We start from the raw sequence: 24058 nt of genomic DNA, 5'->3' as shown, positions 1-24058 counted from the left end.
TAACAAACATCAAATAAAATGGGCATTTTCATATACATAGTAAAAGAGAAAGGGAGGGCTGTACATAAAACAGAGACCTTCTATTGGATACAGCTTGCTTTTCTTTTGAAATATATGATAAACTGAACAAGCAAATGTCAAAGCTTTCCTGCTTGCCTGGGATTCTTGCTGGCCTTCCTTCTGATCTCTTCTATGCATTTTTAAAGAAAATGCTTCAATGATCCTCTGTTTTTAAGGTTTCTCTTCTTTTTTTTTGCCGGGAGGTGGGAGGAAAAGCTATCCTATCCCCAACCCTCCTCTTTCTACTAGCACTTTCTCCCACCATGGAAAACAAAACAAAATGCTTGAAACAAATATGAACAGTCAAAACTGGGTATTTCCAAAAATCTACGTATTATTCTGCATCTTGACTCTATCCCCCTCTGTCGGGGTGGGTAGTAGCATGCTCCACCATTTGCCCTCTGGAATCATGGTTGGTCACGGTATTGTCTTAAGTTCTTAAAATCTTTCAAAGGTGTTTTAAAAAAGATATTCTTACTGAATAAATTGTTCTCCTGGTTCTGCTCATTTCACTCCATGTCAATTCACAAGTCTTCTTGGGATTCTCTGAAATAGTCTCTTTAGTTATTGATTATTATTATATAATGCAGTAATATTCAAGGACATTACTTTACCATCATTTGCTCACTCATTCCCCAACTGATGGGCACCATTTTAGTCTCCAGTTCTTTACTATGTCAAAAAGAGCTGCTCTATTTTTAAACATGTAAGTCCTTTCAGTTTTTCTTTGGTCTCTCTGGAGGTAAAGATCTACAACTGTGACAGTACAACTACATCAAAATATGCAGAATTTAGGGACTTGTGCGGCACGGAAAGAAGCTGCTTTGCTTGATGGCTGGACCAATTGACAGACTCGCCAAGAGTGTGTTGCTTTATCTGCTTTGCTGTGGGTCCTCCTACAATGACCATTTTCCTTTTAGTTTCCTTGCCAGTCTAATGGGTGTGGGGGGGATCCTCAGAGATGCTTTAATTTGTATTACTCTTGTTATTAATAAGTTAGAGCATTTTTTCATATGGTTGCTGATAACTTGGATTTAATTCACTTGAAAACCGCCTGCTGATAGACAGAGATTCTTTATCAAACTGTGACACTGCTGCTTCCATATTGGGGTAGCCCTGCCCAACTCTGGCACCTTGACACACACGGTAAGACTGTAAACCATTCCCCGAAGTAGCACATCACGATATGTGGGCATCATTCACTTACATGAACTTGAAGATCTGAGATCTTCTCAGGACGCCACTCCTTCGGCCGGCTGCTTTGGTGATTAGTCGAATGAATGGCTTTCTGTAATGCCAGCAGATCCTGACCATCTGTATTGGGCACCTACAAAGGAATATAGGAGGAGATTTAACTCATTCTAATGTATCGAGTTATACAGATCATTCCTAAGGAGCTCCCTCCCCCTAAAAAAATAAACCCCAACAATCCAAAACTAAAACCCAAAATATTACTGCAATGTGTGTGCGTGTATGTGTGTGTGTGTGTGTGTATATATATATGTATAGATATGAACATATATATATATATGTGTGTGTCTGTGTTTACTTTTATATGACTGTGCTCACTACTTAAATGAGACTGCCCTCTTAAACACAGCTACCCCTCCATAAGGAAAAACTAGCAGATGTCATGCAGCTTTGTTAAAACCTCTACCCTTAAAGCATTCCCATGCTGTTAGTTTAGTCACTGTAAGAGAGAGCAGTTACATCAATCTACACGAAAAATGACACTATTATCCTCATTCAATAGCATTCCATACTGTAGTTAGGTTATGAACCAGTTCAATAAAACCAAAACATTGGCCTGGTAGGAATTTCAGGAAGGAAGACGAATAGACTTTGGGCTGTTTTGACTGCCCAAGTGGGAGAGAACCGTACCCCAGCAAGTGCTGGTCCGAGTATTCCCCAGGGGGAATCATGAGGACAATGAAGAGACTGGAGATTCGTTTCACTAATTCCAAAAAACTAACACTTGTTTTTCTTGACAATTCCACAAATGGAGAATGACCAATGTCACATTCAGAGGAAATGCCCTGGCACTAAAAGTGGGTCACTGGAAACAGCTGGAGCATGCTAGCAGAGGAGGGCAGGACCGCCGAAAGCCCTCAATTCTCCTCCGTTTTAGTCGTTAAACTCCATTTTAGGGCAATAAACGTCTGCCAACCACGCCTTCAGAGACGGTGTCCAGGCGTCCCCAGATAGTCATTGACTGGGAATACTGACCTAACTTCCCAAAGGAGATAAGTGGCCTTGGGGATGCCGTCTCACCAACTTGTTTTCATACTGCTTTTTGAAAATCTTTAGATTTAAGCTTCAGCCTCCGTATTACACGCATGCCCACATGCTCAATAATTTGGATCCAGTGAATTTATGGAACTGGCTCAAAATACTTAACTAGCACAAAGAGAATATGGCCCCATGAAAATAAAAGACATGCTGTTGTCATCAGTAAAACAAGTTTACTGGAGCAGGTTTCAGTGCTACTGTACTTAGAAATGGATACCATAGGCAGAGTGACTACAGGAAGCTTTTTCAAAGAAGAACTATGCTTTAAAGGATTCTTTGAATTAAAAAGAGGAAAGAGAGATTTCTTGATGCTTGGATTCTCCCCGTTGGTGGAGTCTGTCTGTAACATAAGATACAAATAAACTAATTGCAAAAATAGTGCTTTATGCAAAACGACCCTGTCTTTGAAAGCATTTGTGCAAAAGTATTTGTGTAATATATTTTAATGTTAATGGTAAATGTCATTATTCTCACATTTGCTTTCAAGACAAGATCAATTTTATTTCTGTTGTGAACAAGGATGTCTATAATGGAAGTTCAGGGTATTAAGGAACCTTTTCTAATCATGTAAAGAATATTGGCAACATAAAGCAGTAAGAGGAGCCTCCAGATTAGATATCCAATAAGTTTATAAAATTTGTATTCAGTAGGAAAAATATGATTACTGTAAAAGAACTGCTTTTATATAGTTATAGACAAACTTGACCTTTTTCTGAACCTCCTTAAAAGATAAAAATGCAACACTTAGAAACAATCAAATTGGCAAAATGGGTTAAAAAAAAGATATACTATAGTATATTTAAACAGAAAAATATCATCTAGAAAATACATACCATTTACTAATAATGAGTAAGTCATTTCCCTTTTTATGCCTATAAATATTTACCTAGTGGAAAAATTCCTGGCCCAATTCAGGAGTCTGTATTTCCCCTAGTCCTTTATTTTTAAAAACAATATTTAAAGCCAAATATTCTAATTAGTCAAGATAATAAATCACCAGTATATAATGACAAAACATTAGAATATGCCAGGAGGGTCTGGTGAACATTTTCTCTCTACGCAACTGAAGCCACATGTCTAAAAGTAGTTTCCAGCTTGATGCAGGGCTGCACTTTCTTTGGAATATCTCCATCATCACACTTAGAAGAATGTGTGAAAGGGCAGCGCGGGCATCTTTGAGCTTGCAAATGAAGCTAAGACGATCACAGAGAGTTTCACATTTAAACTATAGGTGGCATATTGACCTGTGTATCACACACACAAACACACACGCACGCACGCACATACACCCCATTGATGTCCCTTGTATTACTGAATGTGCAAAAAGAAGATACAAAAAACACAAGTGGTCTAAAGCATTCTATAACCAGTCTATGTGGTGCATCAACACCTTCATCTGCTTGAATTTTGTGCACTGTCCCTAGTGGGGAAAATGTGCTTTATTCTGGATTCTAGTAGTTTTTGCTTCCAGGAATCTTTAAAGCCAAGGAGCCTAATGATGCCCATTTGCGTTTCTTAGTAGAGTCAATACCTGACTTAAGAACAGATTAGCTCATGGGCTGCTTGGGAACAGGAACTGTCTTTCTTTGTAACCTCAGCACTCCTAATGATGCCTCACACACAGCAGGCGAGTCAATAAATACTTACTGACAATGATTTGACTGACTATAATTTAACAGGCTAATTCAAGTAGCCTATGGAAATTTTGCTTCAGCATAAATATCCTATTTAATTTGGTCAGTAAACCAGAAGAGCAATATCAAATATTTTTTAAAATGAATTTGGAAAAAAGAGGCAGACTGATGTAGCAGAGTCAGAAAGACCCGGTTTCAAGCCCTGCCTCTCAAACATATTATCTGTGGGACTATGGGCAAAGTTGCCTATGCTTTCAATTCACTGAGAAAATTTAAAAAGTTTACATTGATGGCTGTTCTTCATTGGTTTCTAAAGAGTTTTTAAACATGTAGTTTCCTACCCAACAAAAACACAGAAGCAGACTAAATAAATAAAAGTTTAAAACACAAAATTTTGAATGCGAGATTATTATTAGCACTAATAATAACACCTCACAACATGTATGCAACATTATAAGACTTGCTGAGCATCTTTCAACAATCCTATGAGGAATTTAGTGCATTATCAACCCCCATTTAATACATGAGGAAGTTAAGTGATTTGCCCAGCGTGAGGCATCAAGGAAGTATTTTATGCGAATCCAGACCAAGGTCTTGTGACTCCAAGTAGACTGTTCAGTCTCCTAAGCCTTCTAAGTCATGCTGTTTGTTAAGGAGCTAAGCTTTTTACAGGTATGTTTTACAATTAAATTTAAAAAATTCAAATGGAATCAACAAAAATAAATGAATTGATATTACAAAACTTAAAGAAAATGCCAAATTACTCATGAAAAACAAGCAAAGAAGGCTGGTTGTCTCTTTAATATAAATGCTAATCAGAGACTTGCTATCTGAATCAGATCCTGAATACTAAAATGACCTAATACAATCAACCATCTTCTATTTTGCATTTTATTGTATATATCATTTCTTGAGCTAAATGGTATTCTCTTTGAGGACAGGCCCATGTATATTACAATGAAAACAGCACTGAATTTGATGTACCTGTTCCTTGCTACCTGTACAACCTCGAGTAAGTCACTATAAAATGAGGGACTGGGCTAGATGACAGCTAAGGCCCTTTCCTGCTCTAAAGCAATGATCTCATGATCTTCATATTTCATTGTCTGGTAAAATACATTCTACTCACCCGAAACTTACTATATGCCTGTGGAAATGAAACAGATAATTATAGGCTATCACTAAAAAAAATACACGACCCCAAATGTCAAAAGTGGAACATGGCACACTAGATATATACAATTCCTCAGTGTATGATACTTTCTTTTGATTACCCCACACATGCTCCCACCTTCTTTCTAAATAAAATTCTTTTTTTTTTTTTTTTGCTTTTTGGAGGGAAAAAGGTAGGGCAGTTGGGGTTAAGTGACTTGCCCAAGGTCACACGGCCAGTTCTTCTGTGTGGGTGCCGAGTATCTGAGGCCAGCACCGATCCCGGGTCTCCTGACGCCATGCTGGTGCTCTTACTCACTGCCCCTCTCTCCCTCTCTTCTTAACCCTTTACACTATGCTCTCATTCCACTGAAGCTGTTCTTTCTAATAATGTTACTAATGATCTCTTAGTTGCCAAATCTAATGGCCTTTTCTCAATTCTAATTCTCCTTGACTTTAACACTGGTGATCACCCGCTTCTTGATTCGTATTTATACTCTCATTCATTCATTCTCTCCCTGTGTCCCTCCCTGTTTTGGGGGCACCATTCTCTTGTGGATCTCCTCTTACCTGACCATTCCTCAGTTCCCTTTGCCCTGTTGTCTTCTCTCTCTATGTTACTTCACTTGGTGATCGGGAGATCACCATCATCTTTATACTGATGATTCTCAAATCTACCTATTCTGCCTCAAACTCTGCTGACCACCAGCATCACATTTCCAACTGCTTTTTAGACACCTTAGACTAGGTATCCAGTAGACATTTTACACTCATGATGCCTAAAACAGAATCCACTTATTTTTCCCCAAGCCCTTCTCACTTCCCTGTCACTGTAGAGGGCAATGTTACACTCTCAGTTTCTAGGAGTCTCCTTGTATTTTTCACTATCTCTCATCCCCCATGCCCTCCACGCCCAACCTGTCCCAAAGCCAGCGGATTTTGCTTTTGCAACATCTCTCAAATATGCCTCTCTTCTCTCCCCTGACACTGCCATCACTCTGGGGCAGGTCCTTATTACCTCACTCCTGGACTACTGCAATAGCAGCTGGTGGATCTGAAGCCTCTCCCTACTCCAATCCATCCTCCATTCATCCACCAGTGATTTTTTTCTTTTTGGAGGAGGGAAGGCAGGACAATTGGGGTTAAGTGACTTGCCCAAGGTCACATGGTTAGTAAGTGAGGCCGGATTTGAACTCAGGTCCTCCTGACTCCAGGGCTGGGGCTCTATTCACTGCCCCACACCTGCGATGTTCTTAAAGCCCAGGTCCAAGCATGTTACATACAGACATACAATATGTATATATGTAAATATGTATACTGTTAACATGGTAATGCTGCACTCGGTATTCAGAGCCCCTCCTATCTCTCCAGCCTTCTTATGTCTCACTCCCTAACATGTACTCTATGATCCAGTGACACTAGCCTCTTGCCTGTTCCATGAACAAGACATTCTGGAAATCTCTCACTTTCACTCGTTTTCTTCATTTAAAACTGCTTTTTAAACATTTATTATTTATTTTAAAAATTCTTTTCTTTTTAAATTTTGAATCCCAAATTCTCTCCCTCCTTCCCACCTCTTCCCCCACCCACCGATAAGGCAAGCAATACAATATCAATTATACATGTGAAATCATACAAAATATATTTCTATATTACTCATATTTAAAAAAAAACAAGAAAAAGAAAGTGAGAAAATTATACTTCAGTATGCACTCAGAATTCATCAATTCTCTCCATGGGGCTGGGTAGAATTTTTTCCATCATGACTCCTCCTTTGGATTTGTATTAATCAGAATAGCCAAGTCTTTCATAGTTGATCATAATTACAACGCCAGTGTTACCGTACACAATGGTCTCCTGATTCTTCTCACTTCACTTTATATCATGTCTTGCCATGCTTTTTTCTGAAACCAACCCCCTTGTCATTAGTACTCCAATACAATGACATGCCATAACTTATTCCTCCATTCCCCAAATGATAAGCATCCCTTCAATTCCAATTCTTTGCCACCACAAAAAGAGCTGCTATAAATATTTCTGTACATGTAGGTGCTTTGTTTTCTTTGATCTCTTTGTGATACATAGCTGGTAGTGATATAGCCGGGTCAAAGGGCATGTACAATTTTACAGCCCTTTAGGCCTAGTTTCAAATTGTTTTCCAGAATGGCTGGACCAGCTCACAACCCGACCAACAATTCATTACTGCTCCTATTTTTACCCTCGTCCTCTCCAGCATCTGTCTTTTCTGATAAGTGTGAGGCGTACCTTAGAGTTATTTTAACTTGCATTTCTCTAATAAATAGTGACTTAGAGCATTTTTTTCCCTATAGCTTTTATCTCTTCTTCTGAAAACTGACTGTTCATATCCTTTGATCATTTATTAACTGGGGAATTGCTTTTACCCAATTCTATACTCAATATGTATTTGAGAAATGAGAGAAATTTGCTGTAAAAATTTTTGATCAGAATGTTTGATGTGGCTAGGTGACACAGTGAATAGAGCACCAGCCCTGGAGTCAGGAAGACCTGAGTTCAAATCCGACCTCAGACATTTAACACTTACTAGCCGTGTGGCCTTGGGCAAGTCACTTAACCCCAATTGCCCTGACCTCCCCCCTTCCAAAAAGCAAAAAAAAAAAATTTTTTTTACATTATTGTCTATGGTATCTTTTAGCAAAATGTAGCCTCCCTGATTACCCCTTTTAATTAGATTTTTGCTTTTGCTTTGTCTGAGATCATGATTGCTACTTCTACCTTTTTTACTTCATCTGAAGTGTATTAAATTTTGCCCCAGACCTTTATTTTAACTTTCTATGTGTCTTTCTGTTTCAAGCATGTCTCTTGTAAAAAACATACTGTTAGAATCTGGTTTCAAATACATTTCTAATACTTTCTGCCATCCCCTTCTGTTTTATGGGTGAACTCTTCCCATTCACATTCAGTTACAATTATTAACTATGCATTTCCCTCCATCCCATTATTGTCTGCTGCTTCTTCTCTCTTTTCTGTCCTTCCTCAAAAGTCTGTTTGCTTCTGACTCTTACCTTAATCTGTCCTCCCCTTTGTCATCAACTCTCCTCCCCCCTCCTCTGATGCCCTTACCCTCCTATTTACCGACTGGGGTATATTTATTTCTATGCACAACTGAGTGCGTATATGTAGTCTTCCTTCTTTGAACCAATTTCAGTGAGAGTGAGGTCCAAGCATTGCCTGCCATCCCACACCATTTTCCCTTCTACTGTAAAAGCTTTTCCTTGAAAACCTCTTCTATGGGAGAATTTCTCCTCTCCCCCCCATTTTACCCCTCCTTTCCTCCTTCTCCCAGGTGCATCCCTCTTTCTCACCCCTTCACTTTTTTTGAGATCTTTCTAACATAATGAACACACATCCATGCCCTCTGTTTCTATAAGCTCTTTTTCACATTTAACATTAAATAACAATACAAGCTCTTAGGAGCTCCATGTGTCCTTTCACCATATGCCTGACTGAGTGCCCTATGTTGACTCTTTCATGTTTACCTTTTTATGCTTCTCTCGAGCCTTCTGTATGAATATCACATTTTCTATTCAGATTTGGCCTTTCCATCAGGAATACTTGAAAGTCCTCTATTTCATTAAATATCCATTATTTCCCCTGAAGGATTACCCTCTGTTTTGTTGGATCAGTGACTCTTGGCTCTCATCTATGCTCCTTTGCCTTCCAGAATATTATATTCTAAGATCTCTTCTCATTTAACATGGAAGCTGCTAAATATTGTGTGACCCTGACTATTGGGTTCCACAATATTTGAAATGTTTCTTTCTGACTGCTTGAAGCATTTTCTCTTTGACTTGGGAGCTCTGGAATTTGGTTATATATTCTAGGGAGTTTTCATTTTGGGATATCTTTTAGGAGGTTATTGGTAGATTCTTTCTATTTCTATCTTACCCTCTGGATCTAATGATATCAGGGCAGTTTTCCTCGATATTTTCTTGAAATATGATGTCTAGGCTCTTTATTTGATTATGGCTTTAGGTAGTCCAATAATTCTTAAATTATCTCTCCTTGATCTATTTTCCAAATCAGTTGTTTTTCCAATAAGATATTTCATGTTTTCTTCTATTTTTTTTTCATTCTTTTTACTTTGTTTTATTGTTTGTTGATGTCTCGTGGAGTCATTAGCTTCCACTTGTCCAATTCTAATTTTTGAGAAACTATCTGCTTCAGGGAGTTTTTATTCCTCTTTTTCCATTTGGTCAATTTTGCTTTCTAAGGAATTCTTTTCTTCAGTAAATTTCTGTACTTTCTTTTCCATTTGACCTATTCTGTTTAATTTCTTTTCCTCAGTGAATTTCTACTTCCTTTTCCCTTTAACCTATATTGTTTTTTAAGGACTTCTTTCCTCCAGTGAATTTTTGTGCCTCTTCTACCATTAGAATAATTCTGTTTTTTTATGGTGTTATTTTCCTCGGTATTTTTTGTGCCTCTTTCACCAAGAAAGGTATTACTCTCCCTCTTTTACAGAAAAGGAAACTAAGCTTCAGTGAGGTTAAGTGACTTCATTAGGGTCACACAGACTGGGACTGAAACCCAGTTGTACCCTGACTTCAAGTCAAGAACTCGCACTGCTTCATCAAACTGCCCTGCTTCTTACAGACTGCTGTTCTTGCTGCTATTTCTGGAGCCAGGAGAGGAATCAGGAAAGGCTGTGAAGCTGTGTATGGAGGAGATGGCATCGGAGCTCAGTTTGGAAGAAAACTAAGGATTGCATTCTAGGCACAGGAAAGTGAGGATGGGGGAAATACAGGATAGGGACAGCCTGCGAAGGGATCTAAATGTTAGAGGAATTTATATTTAATACTAGTGGTAACAGGGAAATCACCGTAATAGGTAAGTAACATACTCAGACCTGTACTTTAAGAATATTACTTTGAAAAAAAATTTTTTAAAAGAATATTATTTTGGCAGATGCATAGAGAATGGATAGGAGAGAGACTTGAGGCTGGGAAATCAATTAGGGGGCCAATGCAACAGTCCCGTCAAGAGATGATGAGGGCCTGGATTGGAGTGTTGACTGTATGAATGCAGAGAATGGGACATCTCTGATGAATGATGAGATGAATACATCTCCGAGAATGTATACAGAATCAGTAAGATTTGGAAACTGATTGTAATGTGGGATACGGGGGAGTTAGGAGTTGAAGATAACTGAGGCTGTGAACCTGGGCAGCTGCAAGGATGGTGATGATTTCGGCAGAAATAGGATTGTTCCTATAGGTGAATGGGCTAAGAGGGAATAATGAGATCTGTTGTAGATGTGTTGAGTTTGAGGTGGCTACAGGAAGCCATTATGAGATGTGTAAGAGGCAGCTTGAGATAGGTGACAGTAACTCTGAAGAGAGGTTAGAGTTGACTACATAGATCTGGGAGTCATTTGCATAGATATGATAACTGAACCCATGGGAGCTGATCAAGTCACAAAGAAAGAAAACAGAAGAGGGACCAAGGCCAGAGCCTTGGAGAATACCAACAGTTAGCGAATGAGACATGGTTGATATGGCAAAAGATACGGAGAAGGAATGGTCAGATAAGTAATGGGAGAATTCAAAAAGTCTTCAGTTGGCTTGTAGCCTACCCAGGTCTTTCTCTAGAAATGACAGAGAAAAGAACTCTACCCTATCCCTACTCTCCTCCTCCAAATCTCAAGCAAAGAGTCAAGTTAACAATTTCAGATGCAGTCAGTCACAGATAAGAGCCAGGTTTACTTCCCCGCACTGTGGCTCCATTCCAGGTTATTTATTCCTCTAGCTCACAAATTTGTTCCTGTTTTCTCCAAGGTTCTGGCGTTAGCCACGAACTTCCCTCCTTTCTCTTGCCCTTCCTTCAGGAGGATGAGGCTCAGGACTCTCATCACTCTGCCCCCAACCACTGCAGCCTTTGCAGTCATCTTGTTCTCTCTTCTGGGGCTACATGATCACCCTACCCATAATCATCTCTGACACTCAAAGGTCCAACCGCTGCCTCTCCACAGCTTGGCCGCGGAAGTCCTGCTATTGTATCGCTGCTGGGGCTACTCTCAGCTCTGGGGACAAGAGGCTTGCTTTTGTCTCTCCTCTGTGTCTGTGAAGTTGTGTAGCTCCAGGGGCAGGAGAAGTGGCAACAGGAAGGATTCATATTTTGGAAACCAAAGTCTGTTCTCAAGCCATTAGCCAGTGCTCAGTTCTCTCCAGATTTCTCTGACCCTCTTGGAGATCTATCTACAAATCTTTTACAAGCTTGAGTTTCAGCATGGGTTTCATTCTACAGTATCTTTCCTTAAGAAAATCCTCTTCCTACTCCCATGCCCAGTCTCAATCTATCAATCAAAATATTTGCATCCATCAAGAAAGCACAATCAAAGTTCCTCCCACCTACCAAGGATCCAAAATCAAAGACCCAAATACTGCTGCCCTTATCCTTGAAGCTTATCCACTTGACCGGGGTCTTTTGGTCATCTCTTCATTTCCCGCCTGCTTCACTGCTCTGGATTTCTCCATCATGCCCCCAGGAACCTCATCACTGTGTACCTCATCATCCTGTGAGATCCAATCAACTCTGGTCCTCACACATCACCAGTACCCTTTATCTCTCTGACTGGATGGTTGTATCAGCAATGCCATATTCACAATGCCTATAGAGATTACAAATATGCTGATATAATTATCCATCACAAAATACATCAGGTTTGCCATTTGGGGAAATAAACTAGAAAATTTATTAAGATACCAAAAGACTGAGTCCCAAAACCAGAAAGTGAAAGCCATCAGAGTAGTTATGATATTGGCACAGGTAGATAAAGTAGAAAGCACCCACATTTTCAAGCCTTTAAAACAGAACAGGCTACCTCAGGCAAAGGTCCTCCTCTCCCCACTCACAGCAACCACCCAGCGTCCTGGAAGAGCGCTCCCAGCAGCTCCGGCCCCTGGCAGTCCTCAGCAGGAGTCCTAACTCAAAAAAAAAAAAAAAAGGCAACCGCCGCCAACTGCCAACCGCAGGACCGTTAGCTCGGCTTTTCACTTTCTCTTGCTCTGCTATGTCAGCACGTCCATGGGGCATGGGAGATCTTTAAATCCCATAACCCTTACATTGAATGATGGGCTTGTGCTCAAGCCCCACTCTAAAATATGGTTTTTTGTGTTTATTGTGTACTATTCTTGTTATATTGTTGTGAAATTTTGTTGACACCAGTTATTCCTACTGTATTTTTGCCAAGTAAGGGACATGAAAGATCTTGGGCCGAATGTAAGGGTTATGGGATTTAAATATCTCCCATGCCCCATGGACGTGCTGACATAGCAGAGAAAGAGAAAGTGAAAAGCCAAGCTAATGGTCCTGTGGTTGGCGGTTGGCGGTGGTTGCCTTTTTTTTTTTTTTTTTGAGTTACGAACCCTGCTGAGCACTGCCAGGGGCCGGAGCTGCTGGGAGCAGGACTTTCTGCTAAGGACTCCTGCTGAGGACTGCCAGGGGCCGGAGCTGCTGGGAGCGCTCTTCCAGGACGCTGGGTGGTTGCTGTGAGTGGGGAGAGGAGGACCTTTGCCTGAGGTAGCCTGTTCTGTTTTAAAGGCTTGAAAATGTGGGTGCTTTCTACTTTATCTACCTGTGCCAATATCATAACTACTCTGATGGCTTTCACTTTCCGGTTTTGGGACTCAGTCTTTTGGTATCTTAATAAATTTTCTAGTTTATTTCCCCAAATGGCAAACCTGATGTATTTTGTGATGGATAATTATATCAGCATATTTGTAATCTCTATAGGCATTGTGAATATGGCATTGCTGATACAATGGTGCAGTCATCAGCTCCAAAACCTGCACTTACGGAGGAAGCCATGCCAGCTATCTCTTCATTTCCTACCTGGCTGCACTCCTTTGGATTTTTCTATCATATCCCCAAACAGGGGGCACCTTCAATTTTCAGCTTCCTTCTGGGGGTTATCTTCCCCCATTCGATTATAAGTTCCTTGAAGGCAGGAACCTTTTCTTATTCATATTTGTATCCCTAGTGCTTAGCACAGCGGTAAGTACACTGACTGACTAATTACACCTTTAAGTAGGATTTCAACTCAAGTGATTTTATAACAGGGAAGGCCCCATGGTTTCCTTTCTCTCTAGTCTTTTCTATTGAGGTTCAAGGTTCAAAAACACGATACGTTTCATAAAAGAGTTCATTCACATTATAAAAATCAACATGTAGGGAAAATCCTGAAAATGTCCTACACTAATCTAATCTCATGCACTCCTATCAGTGATGGTCCAGCCCAGGAAAAGGAAAAGGATGACTGATACTGGAGTTACAAAGCCAGGCTCATCACTGCTTGCTATTATCCTATATCTTCCCTCATCCCAGGTGTTAAATTCATGAAGAATAACGCCTACAACTGGAACCTCCATTTCCTCTCCTTTCATATTCTTCAAAAGCCTCAGCCACGTGGTTTTAAACCTCACCATCCAAACGGAACTGCTTTCTTCAGGGTTGCCAATGATCTAGCGCCAAATCCAACCTTTTCTCAACCCTCACCTCCTTGACCTCTCTGGCATCTGGCCCTGTGAGTCGCAGCTTTCTTGTGAACAATGTCTCCTCGCCAGGATTTTGTGGCATCCTCTCTTCTGCTCCTTCTCCTGTCTATCCAACTGTTCCTTCTCAGTCTCCTTTGTTGGCTCTTTATCCACGTTATTCCCACTAGCCAAGGGAGAGAGGGAATAAGCGTTTCTTAAGTGCCTTCAATGTGCCAGGCACCGAGGGAGGCACTGGGCATACAAAGAACAAAACAATCCCTCCTTGCAAGAGAGGGGAAGTGAGGTGGCACAGTAGGTAGTGCCAGTCCTGGAATCAGGAAGATCTAAATTCAAATCTGGACTCTGGGATACTTCCTAAGGGCGGCTAGGTGGCACAGTGAATAGAGCACCTGCCCTGGAGTCAGGAGGACCTGAGTTCAAATCCAATCTCAGACACTTAACACTTACTAGCCGTGTGACCTTGGGCAAGTCATTTACCCTTCTTTGCTTCCATTTTCTCATCTATAAAATGAGCTGAAACTTGGCACTCCAAGTCAGAAATGACTAATCAGGAAAAAAAAAACATTCTAGTGGGGAAAAAGGAAGTAAATGTATAATTCTATTCAGAACAAATATAATTTAATTCAAATTAGCCAGGTTCAAGGTAATTTAGAAGAGAGGCGATAAACACCTATTAAGTGTCTGCTAGTGCCAAGCACAGGCTCAGTGCTACAGACACAAATATAATATTCTCCAAAGAACCACTGGAGAAGGAATATGGGCTTATGTAGATACAGGAAGAACAAATATAAAGAGAATAACTCCGAGAGAGTCAGGGCACCAAGGCCTTGAGATGTCTGAACCCATCAAGACTTGGTCACTTCCTACCTCCCCAGTCACCTCGCGTCCTACTTCCTTCTACATGCTCTGCAGTTCAAGGACACCAACCTCTGAGCTGTTCCTTATGTGTGGAACTCCTTCTCTATACCAACTAGCTGCCTTCAAGGCTTAGCTAAAATCTCACCTTCTGCAAGAAGTCTTTCCCAGTCCCTCTCAATGCTAGCACCTTCCCTCTAAGATTACCTCTAATTTGTTTTTGACATATCTTGTGTGTACATAGTACTCTCCATGTTGTCTCCCCCAATTAGATCCTAAGCTCCTTGAGGACAAGGACTGTTTTTGTCTTTCTTTGCAACTCTAACATTTAGCACAATGTCAGGTACACAGTAAGCTCTTACTAAATGATTGTCATAATTCTAAGAAGGAAATGAAAAAGGAATGGATGCCAGGGATGGGGGCTGACTTGTGTAAAGGTAGAGAGATGGGAGATGGGGTGCCATATGTGAGGGACAGCAAGAAGGCCAGTATTTGAATTACATAAAGGGAGGATGTATAATGAGACCAGAAAGATAGGTTCAAGTCAGGTCACGAAGAATGTTATAAATTAAACAAAGGAATTTGCATTTTATTTTAGTGGCAGCAGGGAACCACTGGAGTTTACTGAGTAAGACAGCAACATGATCAGATCTGAACCTAAGAAAAATCACTTTGGCAGCTGAATGGAGGATAAAGTGTGAAAACACTCGAGCCAGGAAGAATAAGGCATTGCTGCGATAGCCTGTGCAAAAGGCAATATGGGCCTGAACTATCCTGGTGGCTTGTGTGAGCCGAGAAAGGATGGGAGATGTTATGGAGGTGGAAAAGGCAAGACTTAACTGACTGGTTGTGTAAAATACGGAAGCATGAGGAGTCTAGGATAATGACAAGGTAATGAACCTGGCAGACAGAAAGAATACTATTTATTTCCATGTAGGATCTGTGGATTTAAATGAGTTTATTTCTCAAATGAACTATATATAGAGAAAAAAGCTTGGAAATTAATTTCAATTAAAGTTCATTGTGTCTTTTCTGTTCTTGGAGTTTTTGTAGATGAATCTATGAGCAGAGGATACATGTGTCCATTAGAATAGGAACAAGAATTTCTGGTATGACAAAATAAAAATGTTTCTGTAGAAAACTGGAAATGAGGAAAAAAAATTTTTGATACTAACTATGAAGCCCAAGTAGAATTTAAGACAAGGATGCAGATGGATAACATATACGATATAACCAACTTAGACCCCTTGATATGCTGGCCGTAGAATAATTCAGAACTCACATTACCACATAAAAAAGTCAAGGCTTTGCTTACTGTTTGAGATTTCTTCTTTTTCTTTTTCATGGATCTAAAAAAGCCCTGCTTCTCCTTCTCCTTGAGTTGTTCAGCATGACTAATATTTTCAGGACTCTTCCTAAATGGAAAAACATTTTAATTATGTTAATAAACTTTTAATCATTTTTCATATAACAAAGAAAAATGTTACAATCCAAAACATATGATTTTAGTCTTAAAAAGAGCTATATAAAGAACTAAGCAAGAAAAAAAAATATTCTTACAGAAACTAAGCATGGTAAAATTGCTGCTAGCAATTATTCTAGTCAGAGTTAATTGGAACCAATCTATTACTTTAGTAGAGGTTACAGGAATGATATAATGTTGATTAGAATCTTTAGTATTCAATATTCTAAATATGTGACTTAAAAGATTGATCATCTACAAAGTAGTACTGCATTTTGATATTTCCCCTAAACTCACAACTGGATCAACTACCTTGCTACTAGTAAAGTAATTAAGCATAAAAATTTTATTTCTACTGAAGTCACTGTAAAAAAAAAAAGTCAAAAATCTAAAAACTAAGTAACCTTTAAAACCCAATTTAGAAAAATAGCAAATGGGTGTGGGGGAGGGAAACTACATACAATGTATGTTTTATCACCAAGTAATATTAAGCAGGAAAAAAAATAAGGTTTCAAGTTGAACTACTGATAAAACTTATATATCCAATGGCACTGATAAATATTATTTTAATGAAAAATGAAAAAGCTAGACAATAGACAATATTAACAATAACTCATCTACCTTAATGCTAAAAAGAAGGATTGTATCACTTAGTTTAATTATTTTTCACAAGGTTATTGTAAAGAACAAATGAGATAAATTATGTAAAAGTAGTTGGACAAATACTATATAAATGTAAACTATTCATTTGTTTTTTTGTTTGTTTTTCGCTTTTTGGAGAGGGGAAGGCAGGGCAATTGGGGTTAGTGACATGCCCAAGGTCACATGGCTAGTAAGTGTTAAGTGTCTGAGGCTGGATTTGAACTCAGGTCCTCCTGACTCCAGTGGCAGTGCTCTATTCACTCTGTCACCTAGCTGCCCAAACTATTAATATTTTTTAAAGCAGTTGAACCATATTTTAGAAGTAGAAATCTTGCATTGACTCTGAAAGATGAAAAACCTGCAAATAATGTGAAAACTTATTTTTTCCCATGGCAGAATTTTATTCTTTTATACTTAACACCTAAAGCAGACCAGGAACAGAAAATTTTTAAAAAGCTTCTACTCAAATGAGGCCATTAAAGGAACTACAGTTAATCCAAATTTGTATCTTACGAACACATAATAGTGATTTATGGATTGAAAGAAACAAGGACAAATCCACAAAGTAGACAGCTTCTGCCTACATTTGGCTAAATCTTATCACAAGCGGAAAGAACAATGAAAAGGATGATGGTAAAATCAATTTATAAAAATAGGAAACCAAAATCAAGGATAGGGGGAGACAGATGGAAAAAAATGAGAATGCTTGAGGCAGTAAAAATGACTGACACATAACAATGGCTTTTTGTGGTTTTGGGGCCTAAAATTGTCGTAGTAACAGGTGAAATTGAAAAGAATATGCTAAGGAAATACAATTGCCCTTAGGAAAACTTTCTAAGTACCTATGAGTATTATTAAAAAGAGGCTAACATTTTTTTCACAGCATTTCTCCCCACATTATTTTGAAATAATACAAGAAGTAAAACAATGTTCTACATCTTGAAGTAAATATTTTAGGAAAAAAAATACTTTTGGCAGTTAATTCAGATTGATAGTTGTTAATATACTGCAGAGAATGGAAATTTTCAAACACGAAGGAATAGGGAGAATTGAAGAGTGTCCAGAAGTGATTCTCTAAATGATTCTCTGAGGTGTCACTGAGGAGATACAAGCAGGTACCTCAAACATCATCAGCAGGTAATTAAACTACTGAAACTTCATGCCTTCTAATGACGAGGCCTCTGTGGAACACGAACAACGAAATCCCCCTCTGAAAGGGATCCGAGACCTTATGCCACACTGCATTTCATGGCAAAATTATAGAGGCCCCAGCGCAGAAATAACAGTGTAATGGAGTCCTTCACATATCATTCTTCTTTTATTTGTAAAATAAGCAGATACGCATATCAAACAAGCACTGTCATCCATGCCCCAGGATCACAGAAGATTTCCTACAGATAGATTCCACCAACTGATATGACACTCTAACCCAATTCCAAGGGTTCTAGCTTGTGCTTATGACCAAAAAGACTTTGCCTAAGTCTTCTTAAATGAAATTCAAAGAGAAAGAAATGAGGATGATGTGACAAGAGACATGAAGAGTAGGGACAACTAATAAACAAGATAAAATAGCCGAAGGAACCCAAGACATACCAGAAACTAAGCTCAGAGAACATGAGCATAACATCGTGCCCTGAAATAGAAGAAAAGCCGAAATGTTTCCACAAGCAGGAGAAATAATGGGGTATCAGCTGAGCTGTGGTTCAGGTCGCTATACAAAGAATTTTCACTGCAAAGCTAGAGGGACAAGAGCTCAGACCACACCACTTGAAGTCGCTTTGTTCTTACGATTTAGAACTCCACAAAATACTCCCACCTTCCTCCACTCTCTCTCCAAAATACAGATAGTTTAGCTTTGCTTTAGAGGTTAGAAAACAAGGAGCGTAAGCCCCAAATTGGGGTTAGAGGAGATGCTGCTGGCTTTCCAGATGGATGGTACTCAACGCAATATTTACAGAGTGAATGAGAGAAACATGGAGATCTGAGAAGAGACTGAAGTCATGTTTTCCCCTGTGCTATGTATGAATAACATGAAAACTATGTATCTATTATTTACCTAATCCACAGTTTGTGGCTGTGATCCTTTCACACTGTGGAATAAACATGCACCGAAGTGACTTCACATATGTACATGTTAGAATGCAGTACACATGGGGTGGGCTAGGTGGCACAGTGAATAGAGCACCGGCCCTGGAGTCGGGGGACCTGAGTTCAAATCCAGCCTCAGACACTTAACACAAAAACTAGCCATGTGACCTTGGGCAAGTCACTCACCCCCCAATGCCCAACCTTTCCCCCTGCAAAAAGAAAAATAAATAAATAATGCAGTGGACAGTAGAGGAAAACACAACATAGAAGAAAATGAAAAAGGAAAGGTCCTGCATTCTTGGACCTAAGTCTTCAGAAGAAAAGATCATCAAATAACAAGTAAGAAGGAGTTGGCTAATGACACTTTCTGAAGAGCAGTCCATTTGATGACGGTTGTTATACAGCAAAGCTTATGTGGACGCAATAAAAAGAAATGAGTGACTACAGATTACAGTGGTTTTTACTAGAAGCAGGCACACAGGCAGAAGGAAAAAAAAGACAATTGTTAGAGAGCAAGGAGACAAAACACCCTCCCCCCAATGTGTGTGTTTGTGTGTGCGTGCGCATGCGCCTGTAAAATTACATCAGTGGAGGAAAGTGTCCCCGTCCTGTCTGTACAGTATTGCATTTGATATGTGCATCCATTATTACAACATGAGCGACATTAATGAGGGAGAAGGAAAGGAGGGAAGAAAAGAATCAAATGACTAACCTAAAGCCAAGAATAAAGGAAGTAAAGCATAATAAACACATGAACTATTTATTAGGGAGGAAAATTCATTCACTCATTTAAGAAACTCATTAAGAGCTTCTTGTGGACAGAATACTATGTTAGGAAGTGTATGGGGGGGATACGAAGATGTAGGAGTTTCTGAAGGATGGTTAGGAGATTACACACTTGGTAAATAAATCTAGTAGGAAAAAGGCTTTTTAATCAAATTGCAAAAATCTTTTTGTTCCATCAGATTGGCTAATTAATTAAAAATCATGTGGTCAATGACAGAGCTTCTGAATCTGAATATTCCTCAGTTTGAGGATCAGACAAAAGTTCTGGGAACAACTGATAACCATAAAACCGAAAAAGGCAAATTCCTAAATATTAGGATATGTAAGTTTTAATTAGGAATTTAATAGTTGAAAATTTAGAAAGCTTGTCTCACAAGGGATACAGATTTTCTAAAAATAAATAAAACAACAAAAGTTAACCTTCTATTAAAAATCTGCATGGCCTCTTGTTGACAAGTCACTATAAAATATCACTGATATTCCCAACTCCTCATGAGAAGACACAAATTGAGACCATGCAAGCCAATTACAGTAATGTCTTATTTATCTAGCAGAGTTGTTCCACTTAAGTGAATTGTCTAGATAAGCTAAAGCTTACTCCTTTAATCTCTAAGTCTTATTTGGTCTAATTTTCATGAATATTTATGTAAAATGGAATACATAACTCCATTCCTTCTTAAAGGAGCCAATTTACTGAATGCAATTTAACCTTTTATTGGTATCTTGGTTATAGAGTTATTATTCTAAACATCAATATAGTAGTAATAGAGCATAGAACATTAACAGAATGCTAATTTATCAGGATCCCTTTTCCAGGGCTACTGAGGTATATGGGGTTGTTTGCATCTAAGCAAGATGACCCAAGCCTTGTATGATTTATAAGTTTATGTCTAGTTTTAAAGCTTTACTTTAAAGCTTAAATCACCAAATGTATATTGCATCAGGCAAACTGAGACCTGGGAAAGACCTTAGCTTAAAAAGACCAAGGTTTGCCACTGCATCTGGGGCCATCTCCAGTCCTCCTGACCTATAACTTGCCATTGGACTCTGATGACTCTAAAGGAGAGTGAGGCTCATGACTGCACAGTTCTTCCTCATTTAAATCCGATTCACTTGCAAGTCAAGATATCACCCTCTGGGGGCGGTCAAGTGGCGCAGTGAGTAAGAGCACCGGCTCCAGAGTTGGGATGACTTGGGATCGAATCCAGGCTCAGACACTCAGCACCCACCCAGAAACACCTGGCCATGTAACCTTGAGCAAGTTACTTAACCCCAATTGCTTTAAAAAAAAAAAAAAAAGATATCACCCTCCTGATGACACTGGTCTTTGAAAATGACGGATGAACAACAAACGATATTTTTTACCAAAATAAGAGTACGTTCTGAAGAGGGGCCTCAGGGTAAACTTCCTCTGAGTAAAATGCATGAGTTCTAAGACGTTTAATAGGGCTGCCAAAAGGCCTGTGATACAGATAGTCGAAGCTGTGACCTAACTGATCTCTAGATAAGTGAGGTACTAGTGAATGAGTGCTTACTAAAACTGCAACAACAGAATCAAAAAGAAAGTTAAACACTAGTAAGAAATACTCTACAGTTATAGCTGGAAACAAACAAGTGATCTAGTGAATTGTGAATTGTGTTTTTAATACAAGAGTTATCAAACTACTCCTCCCCCCAAAAATGTATAAAATACAGTGAACAAATTATAGGCATCATTCAAGAAAATGGAAAAAGATTCTAGATGAGTCATTATTATTTTATGACCTTATGTGAAGAAATTAATAAGAATCTCAACAACATAATGGTGGAAGGCATATGAAGGCCAATTCATTTATGGAAAGGACAACTTTGCAGTCTTATGTAGAAATTCCATGGCAATGCCATTTGCAGATGGAATTATTAAAATTATTAGTACCCAGCCACCTCCACTTCCCTTTCCCTCCCTTCCCCTGCCTGCCTCTGTGATTCTTACTTTCACAAACATTTTTACCAAGCTTTCCATACTTCCTTCTATACAGTCCTACCCCAACACCCTTCATGGTACGGGGGTTCCTCCCAGCAGACTCGGACAAGCTGGACCAAGCTAGAAAGCCTTCAAGTCCCCAGATATGGATTATATATTTGTCATTCAAGGGCCACCTTTGAGAAATTCATTACCTAGGTGATGAACTTCTTGGTTACAGCAATTCATGACAACCATTTACTAGTAATGAACTGTCTTGGTGGAGGAAGTCCTGGTTCCAACAAAATCTGAAAGAACTGTAGCTTTTACTTTCCAACGCTGAGTAAATGATGGATATAGTCAAAATAATTAAAATATTAGAAAAATACATTACTAATACTGATTTGATTTCTATTTCACTTAATTCTTGTGGTCCTGTGTGAAACTTGCCTTAATCTACCTTAATTTAATTCTTATTTGACAAGTTTCTCCAGGCAGGTAACAATAGGGCTCAAATCCAGCAGCAGAATGAGCCGATGGCTACCTCAGTTTCTAAGCCAGTCTCCTAGAGGAAGATGCAAACCCTTTTCATAAGCATGGAACAAAGAACAAAACAGACAGGTAAGGAAATTTTACAACTGGTAACAGGGTTGACAGCATCATAAGGGTAAAGACAACATGACTAGTTACAGAGTTGAGGGCGAGGGACAATGTGATTGGTTGGAAACTGGGAATGAAGGGCTGGTAACATCCCCTCTCTGTACCTTCTGTAACTAAGAAAAATTCATTGTTCAACTTCACTCGCAAGGTCAGAGATAGTGGATCAGACATCCTTGAAGGATAGCTTAGTGGTGTCATGATACTAGACCAGACTCCCTGGTGGCCACCCACTCATACCCCTTAAGAATAACAGATTTCCTTGAGGCAAGAATAGAACAATGATGGGCAGAACTAGATTTCCAAACTTAATTCCCTGTAGGCAAGAAAAATTTCCGAATTAAGGTCAGAAACAAAGAAACATGACTTAGGCAATTACAGGACAAAATCTATTACAGAGTAAAATCAAATAACAAAATCAATGCTTGCTTTTCTCACTACCTGGCAACTTAAGAGATCACTGGTAACACTGGAGAGCCAGTTCAATTGATTGACAAGGCTGGAAGACAGATTTCAGAGTTAAGAAGAGAATAAATACAGTGCAGTGTGGACTTTGGGACCTGGGAATTCAGGAGTGTGGTCTGGCCTTTGCCCCCAGGGCAAGAAGCAGCTGAGGCTTGGCGGATGTGCAGCCACTGCCACGTGGCAGCTTCAGCTCTAGGCCTGCAGACTGCAGGGGGACCAAGCATCCAGTCTGAGGGGTAATCGCTCTTGCTTTAACCTGCTCGGATCTGAATCACTGTCTGGGGTGGAGGTCCTGGGGTGCGTGACCAGTGTGCCAGAGCATGTGCAGGCTTCTGAGAGGGCACCCAACTAATAGCTCCAGCAGCTGAGAAAACCCCAGCGATTGGGACACAGTGCCCTGTCTTCTGGTAGATGAATTCTACTGTGGCAAAAAGCTCAAAGTCAAGTAAATGAGTGGCAACATGAACAAACGAGGGAAGCACAGTGGTCCGACTTTAGATTCCTTTTTTGGGGACAAAAAGGATCAAAGCATGGAACAGGAGGAAGACGGCCTCATCAGAATTCCTGCACCAAAAGCTTCCAAGAAAAGAATAAGCTGCTTACAGGCCACAGAGGAGCTTAAGAAGAATTTTGAAAACCAAATAAGAGAAGTGGAGGAAAAATTGGGAAGAGAAATTAGATTGATGCAAGAAAATTATAAAATGAGAGTCAACAACCTGACTGAAGAAAGTAACACCTTAAAAAATAGACTAACTCAAATGGCAAAAGAGGCTCAAAAAGCCAATGAGGAGAAGAATGCCTTAGAAAGCTGAATTTGCCAGATGGAAAAAGAATATCAAAAGCTCACTGAGGAGAATCATTCCTTCAGAATTAGATTGGAGCAAATGGAAGCTAGTGACTTTATGAGAAATCAAGATACTATTAAACAGATCCAACAAATGAAAAAATAGAAGGCAATGTGAAATATTTCACTGAAAAAACCACTGACCAGGAAAACAGATCCAGGAGGGGGGCAGAGTCAAGATGGCAGAGTAGAAACAGGACTTCCTTGCAGCTCTGGCTCCCACCTCCCCCAATTCATGTAAAAAATGACTCTAGACAAATTTTGGAGCTACACAACCCACAAAATGACACAGAGAAGCTACCCTCCTGCTGAGGACAGCCTAGCAGGCAGGCAGCAAGTGGCCAGCGCAGTGCTCTGGGAGCCGATCCCAGCCCCGAGACAACCAGAGGTCTTAGCCCCAGGGCAGCCTGACCAGCCGCTGGCTGGAGGGACTTCAGATCACCAACAGTTGTAGCAGTTTACAGAATTATCAACCCATAGATGCCAAGGACAAAGTGAGAGTTCAGTTATATATAGACAGAGGGCATAGGACCAGTTGAATAGGAAGGGATGATACTTAAAAGAATGACATACACACTAAATAGGGTATCTCACCCTACAGGAGAGTAGGGGGGAAGGGGATGAGAGGGGGGATGATGGAAGGGAGGG

At 39.7% G+C, this 24058-nt stretch overlaps 1 protein-coding gene across 1 annotated transcript in view; it reads right to left on the bottom strand.

Annotated features, from left to right (window-relative positions):
- CDKL5 (cyclin dependent kinase like 5) overlaps window positions 1-24058 on the bottom strand; it is a 237455-nt gene that overhangs the window by 7649 nt on the left and 205748 nt on the right. The window contains exons 16-17 of the mRNA XM_069100715.1: window positions 15840-15939; window positions 1268-1387 (exon numbers count right to left, since the gene is read on the bottom strand). Of these exons, the coding sequence (XP_068956816.1) occupies window positions 1268-1387; window positions 15840-15939 (220 nt within the window). The remainder of the gene's footprint in view (window positions 1-1267; window positions 1388-15839; window positions 15940-24058) is intronic.

The sequence above is a fragment of the Petaurus breviceps genome, unplaced genomic scaffold (genome assembly GCF_028583685.1).
Source record: "Petaurus breviceps papuanus isolate PSGF00001 unplaced genomic scaffold, PetGlider_PUasm1.0 419, whole genome shotgun sequence".
Classification (NCBI taxonomy): Eukaryota; Metazoa; Chordata; class Mammalia; order Diprotodontia; family Petauridae; genus Petaurus; species Petaurus breviceps.
This window is presented reverse-complemented; position numbering and strand designations above follow the sequence as displayed.